Source organism: Miniopterus natalensis, chromosome 11 (genome assembly GCF_054644295.1).
Source record: "Miniopterus natalensis isolate mMinNat1 chromosome 11, mMinNat1.hap1, whole genome shotgun sequence".
Classification (NCBI taxonomy): Eukaryota; Metazoa; Chordata; class Mammalia; order Chiroptera; family Miniopteridae; genus Miniopterus; species Miniopterus natalensis.
In genome coordinates, this window is record NC_142091.1 from 25233667 (window position 1) to 25241801 (window position 8135).

Below are 8135 nucleotides of genomic sequence, written 5' to 3' on the forward strand. Positions count from 1 at the left end.
ATAGACGAGGCGCGGGCGCTAGGCACTTCCGGGCAGGAACTTCCGGTGAGTTCGCTTGCGGCGGCGGGAAGAACGCCTGTGGGGTGGAGGCGTGGACCGCGGCGTGGGCTGCGGATCCCGGGGCGAAGAGTCCGGGGCGAGGCTGGTCCCCGGTGGTCGTCTGCATTTTAAGTGTCACTTGTTTGAAAGTCGTGGAGGAAGGAAAGCTGAAGAAGGCTGAAAAGAGGTAGGGAAAAAAATGAATGGGTCCTTGGATCTGAGCTGTGAGAGTCCCTCTGGGAATGCTGAGATTTGAGGGCTTACACCTAGAGTGAAAACCTGTTTGAAGAGTTACAAAACAGGGCGTAGTTTGAGGAAAACAATTAATCGTGCTTGTTACTAGTTAAGTTATACTTAAAAGTTAGTTTATTCTCTGCTTTCCCGTGAGTCGTAAATTCCCTGACAGCGACTGTCTCCAGCAAGCATAATAGACAATGGCATGTAATACGCGCTTAATAAATATTCATTTTATGCCTGAGTGACTGAGAATAAGTATTATTTATAAGATTAAGAAGCAGTGGCATAACCTCAGTCTCTGAGTACTCAAAAATATTTCGTTAGTAATAATTCCACCAGGGAAGAGGGATTATTTTCTATTACAAAACTCGACTTAATTTAAGGAATTTATGTATACAACTTATCTTTCCAAGTTTTGCTCTGACCAAGATATCTAAGGTTTTTTTTAAACTGCTTTCCAAAGGTATTTAGGAAAATAAGGATGCCCTGGTGTCAGTCTATACCGAAGCAGAATATATGTGGCGTGTGTGTATGTGAATTTTCAAGAGTGACCTATTTTTTGTAAGCACAATCATTTTTAAGTACTACTGTGCTTACTCTTTATGTCAAAATTGTAAAAAGATTTAATACTTTATTTTAAATTTAACATTTTTCATGGGTTCTAGTTATGTCAATAACTGTGCTCAGTGTTTTAAACATTTCTCATTTCATCTTTATGAGGTGCTCATACTTTTGCAGTCTGGCTGAGGCATCTGCAGACTCATCTGAGCTTGTTTACACACTTGAGGGCCAGATGATCTATAGTGGGCTCAGCTGGTTGGTTGTGCTTCAAGTTATAGGTCTACAGGTCATTCAGATGACTCTACCATGTGTCTCTCATTCTTCTTGTACTAGCATGCTGGTCAGGGTATGATATTTTTATGGCTATGGCAGAGGTACAAGAGGTAAGCCTTGCCAGAAGGTTGCCGGTTCAATTCCTGGTCAGGGCACATGCCCAAGTTGTGGGCTCAATTTCCAGTAGGGGGTGTGCAGGAGGCAGCCCATGGATGTTTGTCTCTCATCGATGTTTCTGTCTCTCTCTCCCTCTCCCATTCTCTCTCTGAAATCAATAAAAACATTTTTAAAATCTATTTTTATTTACTTCAAAGAGAGGAAGGGAGAGAGAGAGAGAAACATCGCTGATGAGAGAGTCATTAATCGGCTGCCTCCTGCATGTCCCCTACTGGGGATCAAATCCACAACTGGGGCATGTGCCCTGACTGAGAATCGAGCTGTGATCTCCTTGATCATAAGTCGATAACTCAGCTGCTGAGCCATGTTGGGCCAGGCTTTTTTTTTTTTTTTTTTTTAAGAGGTAAGGCTTGCCTGCATTACATGTCTAACACTCACAAGTCCCATGGCCAAGCCCAAGAGTCAAGATTAGGAGAGGGGATATATTCAGCTTTCTTACTTGCAGGAACTGCAGAGTAACACGGAAAGGGTGTAGATGAAGGGAGGAACAGGGCCAACAATGTGTCATATATACAGATAATCTACGTACATTCCCCTATCTCATACCATAAATAAAAATAAATTCCAAAAGTTCATTTACCTAAAGAAATAGCAGTTATACGCTGCAAGGGACACCAAAACTGCCAAGACAAAATAACTCAAGGAAACAAATACACTGATAAAGCTGCAAAAGCAGCTGCTACCTTTGAGGATATATTCTTAGGAGCATTAATTCCAGCCTTACCTACAGTATTGCCAACCCTTAAATATACCAGAAAAGAAGTAGAATCGGCATCCCAACACAGGTACATCAAGGGACCAACAGGATTTCCAATCAGAGGGACTCCTTTATGTCCCCTTAGCCTCACAATGGAAAATCTTAAAAGCCCTCCCCAACTCTTGTCACCTAGGGAGAGAAAATATGCAAAACTTTTCACCAGTAAGGGCCTAAACAAAACAATTCACAGATCTGCTGGACTTGTGCATTAAATACCCAAAATAACCCCCAAGGATCGAAATCTCCACCTACACTAGTCGGACCTATACAGAGAAGGGGTACCTATCCAGGAGAAGATTGGCAAATTGATTTTACTCAACTGCCTCCATGTAAGGCTATAAATACCTACTAGTCTTCATAGAGACTTTCACTGGGTGGATTGAGGCCTACCCCACCAGGACTGAAAAAGCTCAAGGGGTAGCAAAAATACTCTTAAAAGAAATAATTCCTTAATTTGGACTCCCTCAATCCCTACAAAGTGATATCGGACCTGCATTTACTTTGCAGGTCACACAATTAGTTAGCAAAGCCCTAGGAATAAAATGGCACTTTCACTATGCTTGGAGGTCATAGTCCTCTGGAAAGGTTAAAAGGGCAAATCATACAATAAAGAAAAGCCTTAGCAAACTTTGCCAAGAAACTGCCCTTAAATGGTTAGATCTACTACTTATAACTGTTCTCCGAATTTGAACTGCCCCCACAACTCAGCTACAATTAATGCCCTTTGAAAGTTTCTATAGTCTGTTTTAATAATAGACCCTGAATCCTCCAAACTTACCTACCTAGCTAAGTTCCAACAAGCAATACAAGACTTTGGATATAGAAGAACTCCAGGGGCTGGACAGACTACCTCCCCATCTTTATATCTGCCAGGATCACAAATATACATTAAAACCTGGAAAGAAGGAACTCCAGGATTCCAGTTAACACCCCTATGGAAAGGGCCTTTTACTGTCCTGTTCTCTGCTTCCACAGCAATCAAGGTCGTCGCCATCTCTAGTTGGATACATTACACATGAGGAAAGCCTTATTGCAACCCTACTAACCCATCTGAGCCTGAGAAATCAATACGTGGGACTGCAAACCAATAGAAGACAAACCCTAGATAAGTTTATTTCTTAATTTTTGTTATTATTTATAAACTTCTTAATATTCTTTTGGCTCGGCTTTCTACTCTGCTGTCTTAAAATTCCTCCCTCCTCCCCATGAAAACCCTTCTCAGAATTACTCTTTATTGGATCAATAGTCCTTTATACAATTCTCCTCTCCTCTCCTGCTTACTTACTTGTGCCTCACCTGGCACTCCATTCGAGGCTTCTTTACACAATGAATAATTTCCTTCTGTTCCTATTCCTGGCTTCACAAGTCCCTTTAGGACTAGGCACAGTAAACACTATTCTAAAACCAGAACCACAACCATGGGACCAAAACTCACTAATTAAGATTACCAAGGCTATAGCCTCGGGGAACGTCACTAACTGCTGGGTCTGCCACAAGCACCCACAAGCCATGGGCCCCACACAATATTTAGCTAGGCCAGAGAACAAATTTGGTAACGAAAGCTGGCGCTCAGAGCTAGCATATATTTCCAAACCAAGTACATATGCTACCCTTTTCACTCTGGTTGACATAACTACCTCTCCATCTACCTGCCTATACACTGCAACATCTAAACATAAGCCTGCTCGTCTGGGAAAAGAGTTTCCTGTCTGCAACGAAACTAAGACTGCTCTATGCAAACTTAGAGTCTTATATTATTCCATATGGTGGCCTGCGAATATTTCCTCATGTAACACCATTGTTCCTATGGTTTTAACTAACACTTCCAACACAACCTGTGCTCCGGAGGGAATGGTTTACATATGCGCATATTCCATGAATAGAACAGCAGGCATTGGTTCAGTACATGCCACCCCCACCGGATACATGGCCACTTCATGCCTAAATCCCTATCTCATTTATGGAATGTGCACCTTAGGATATTTAACTCCTAGCCTGGCCATCTACAATGAAACTTCACCTTCCCGGCATAAGAGAGGACTCCTAGACAACCCCTTAAATTGGAGAAGAAGCACCTTTAGTTCCCTCGTCCCCTGGACAGAATACATAGAACATGAATTCATCCTTTCTAATCTCACAGCTGAATTAGAAATGCTCTCAAATGAAACGGGAGCAGTCCTCCGTCAACTACAACAGTCCCTCAACTCATCAACCAATATAGGCTTAGACAATCGTATTGCCCTGGACTATCTTTTAGCTGCAGAAGGAGGAGTCTGCGCTCTTAGAAACAATACATGCTGCACCTACATCAATAACTCCGCTAAAGTAGAAACAAGAATACATGAAATTCTAAACCACGCGACCTGGTTAAAGAACCCAAGAGAAACGCAACATTTGCCAGGTATGGGAACCTCATTTGCTTAGAATTGGAAAAATTGGTTATGGTCTTTCCTCAGACCCCTTACAGTCCCTCTCCTCATCATATTAGGGACACTTACTATTTGATCCCTATTTAACCTACTTGTAAAATTTGTCTCTTCCAGATGACAGCAATTCTTCCTCCAAGTAATGATTCATCGGGGTTTTCAACCCTTCCTCTCCTGCAGAAATAGCTTGACCTCTTGGTCAAGCTGGCCAACAATTTCAGGAAACCTACCCTTTTGTCTGATAGCAAGAGAATGCGACCCAATCCCCAACTTCGTCCATTTGTCAGCAGGAAGTAGCCAGATGGTTGTCTACGTCCATAATCCCCCAACAAATTGGGTGTCAAACTCTTGAGGGAAGAATGTTAGAGTAGGCAGTTGGATAGATATGAACAGGGCAGAGACAGGACAGACTGACCAAAGATCACGCTTGAGTAAAGAGAGGGAAGATAAAAAGCCAGGAACTGGGCCCATTCGGTACTGGAACCTCGCTCCAGCTGCCTGTCTGAGTGTCCCTCAGATGTACTTATGCTTTGAATAAAATTTTGCGGCTTGCTACAGTTTTCCATCTGTTGAATTCTTTCCTCCGAGAGGCAAGAACCTGATCTTGCTAATCACCAGCACCACTGACAAGACTAAGTCCTGCTTAGCGGGAAGTGTTCCAGGAAAAATATTTATCAGATTTGATGCTTCATGGAACTCAAATCTTCCAGAGGAAAGAACTGAACCATCTTTCAGGGCTGAGAAGACGGAGATATGCCAGGCTCTAAATTAAAACCCCAGAAGAGACACCTGGAATAAACGGTATAAGCAGAGGTCTGAGCCTCATTTAAATTTAAAATGCAACCCAACCCCAACCCAGCTCAATCTCTGATTAAGTTGAAGTAATTAGTCTCTCATCTGCCTAACAAAAGAACTGGTTTGATTTAGTGTGCTTTGCTTCCATGAAAGTTCAGTATTACAAATTTAAAAAAAATAGGCTGTTGGCTTATTGCATCTTGGCCAGTACCAGTTCATGTGTGCTTTTCAATTTATTAATTTATGTGTTTGTGATATACAGGTCCCTTTAGTGTACAGTACTTTATAAGATAATACTAATAGCACCCCATTTAATTGTAATTTTTTGTTCATATGTCAGCCAGTGTCCCCTAGACAGCTCCGCTGGGGCAGGAACCATGCCTTATTCATCTTTGTTTATTCACAGTGCCTGGCACATTGATGATACTCAGTAAATTGCTGCTGAGTGATAGAACAGGCCACACAGAGGCTTCACAGATAACCTAAAAGGAAGCTGGGTTCTAAAACCAAAAGCAAATGGGAGTCTGCTTTTAGAGATCTACTGTAGTGGCAAATACTAGGTTTGCTAATGCAACCAATCCCAAGCATTATTCTAAACTTACAGAAGCCAATCTTCTTTGCTGTAGTTAACACACTTCAGAAAAACAGAACATTTCAGAAACAGGATGTATTAGAGAAATAGGGCCAAAGGTAGGAAGGAGTTCCAGGAACAGTAACCATCCATAGATTTGACCAGTGGCTATACCAGATTTTCTGTGGAAAACTCATTTTTTAATATTTGATCATTTTAGTCACATAATTGCCTTTATGTCAGATTGTGTTCTCATTTTAGGTTTGGAAAGATGATTTAAATGTATCTGGTCTTTAAGTGTTTTGAACTTCTACCTGTCAGCAAAAAGTACTTTAGCTGACATCCCTAACATAATGTGTTTTACGTATTGTATGCAAAAATAGAAATTAAAATGGATGAAATAAAATATGTAGACAGACATTCTAATATTCCTGCACCCCTTGGAATGCCAATTGAGGTTTCTCTCTCATCACTGTTTCTATCTATCCCTCTCCCTTCCTCCCTCTTTCAAAAAATCAATAAAAACATTTTTTTTTTTAATAGGGAAATATTTAATATAAAAACAATTGAGCATTGAATTCATTACTAAATCACCATAATTCTTTATTGTAAATGTAAAGATATTTTAAGGAAATATGTGAAAAATTATATAAAAAATACTTCAATAAAGGAGATTCATGATACTATGTCCTTTATTTTTTTAAATATGTTTTTATTGATCTTTAGAGAGAGGAAGGGAGAGGGAGAGAGAGATCAATTGCCTGCCTCCTGCACTCCCCCTTCTAGGGATGGAGCCTGCAAACCTGGACATGTGCCCTGACCTGGAAGCGCATCAGCTATGTTTTGAAAATATATTTTCCCAGACTGTGGTCTGCTTTCTTCCCTTTTGAGCCATAGTTTGACAAACAAAAGTTTTACATTTTAATGATATCAGATCAGATTTATGTATCTTTTCTCTAATAGTTTGTGCCTTACGTTCTTTCGAAAATCCTTCCATACCCCTAAGTCATAAAGATATACTTTCTTCTAAAACTTTAAAAAATTTAATATTCACATTTAAGTCTCTTAATTCGCCTAGTATTGAGTCCAATCCAGGTTTATTTTTCCATATTAATAACTGGTTCTGGCAGCACTATTTGAATACCTTTTCCTTTCCTCGTTGATCTGCAATTCCACCTATCAAAAAAAATCAAGAATCTACATATGTGAGGATCTGTTTCTGGCCTTGATTTTTCTGTTCTATTGGTTTGATTGTCCATCACTGTGCCAAAATCACACTGTCTTACTTTTAATACTTTTATACATTTTGATATCTATGTATCAAATGCCCCTGACCTAGTTGTTTTAAAAATTGCCTTTGCTTATTTTGGCCCTTTGTTCTCTGATGTATTTTAAGGATGTTATTATTGATTTTAGAGAGATAGTAAGGGAGAGGGAGAGAAACCCATTGGCTGCTTCCTGCATGCCCCCTACTGGGGATGGAGCCCACAAACCCAGGTATGTTCCCTGACTAGGAATCCAACTGGTGAGCTTTTAGTGCATGGGATGACGAAATCCAAGTCATGCCGGCCAGGGCTCAGATATTTTAGAATCAACTGGTGAGTTTCTATGAAAGCCCTACTGGGATTACACTTGCATGAGTTGAATTTATAGTTTTGAGAAGAATTGATACTTTTATGAGATTGCCTCTTCCTAGTTGTAACTATTTTTTGGCACTTTAAGTTTTCAATCATTTTATAATTTTATCCATAAAGGTTATATATAATTTTTGTTAAATAAAAATATGTACTTTTGATAACATTGTAATTGATATCTTCTTTACATTTACATTTTTGTTTCTTCTTAGTATGTAGAAGTACAATCCATTGTATATTGATTTTATTTATTATTATTTTTAAATGTACCTTTATAGTTGAAAGTATTACAGATGCCCCACACTGTATATTGATTTTATATTTAGGAACCTTTTAGAACTTAGTCTAATAATTTCACTATAGATTCTCTTTGGTTTTCTAAGAGGTCAATCATGTTTTCTGTTAAAAAGCTTATTTTTTTTTCTTTTCAATAATTGCACCTACTCCTTCTTTCCTGTCCTTTTTCCAGGTTGAAACTCCAATGATTAATAATACTGGGCATCCTTGTCACATTCCTAATTTTAAAGTGACTATGTCATTAACATAATTTTGTGAATATATACATATATATATATGTATATATATATTCAGAGAATCTTACTGTGTTCACAGTGGCCTCCTTGCTGTTTCTTGAACGTACCAAGTTCTCTTCTGTCTCTGGGGCT

At 39.5% G+C, this 8135-nt stretch overlaps 1 protein-coding gene across 1 annotated transcript; it reads left to right on the forward strand.

Moving 5' to 3' along the window:
* Positions 1–85: 85 nt before the first annotated feature.
* Positions 86–5030, forward strand: LOC107532440 (endogenous retrovirus group V member 2 Env polyprotein-like). The gene is made up of 3 exons (XM_016206799.2): positions 86–226; positions 3020–4445; positions 4588–5030. Exons 2-3 carry the CDS (start codon positions 3371–3373, stop codon positions 4611–4613), a joined length of 1101 nt encoding a protein of 366 aa, XP_016062285.2. The 5' UTR covers positions 86–226; positions 3020–3370; the 3' UTR covers positions 4614–5030.
* The last annotated feature ends 3105 nt before the right edge of the window (positions 5031–8135 follow it).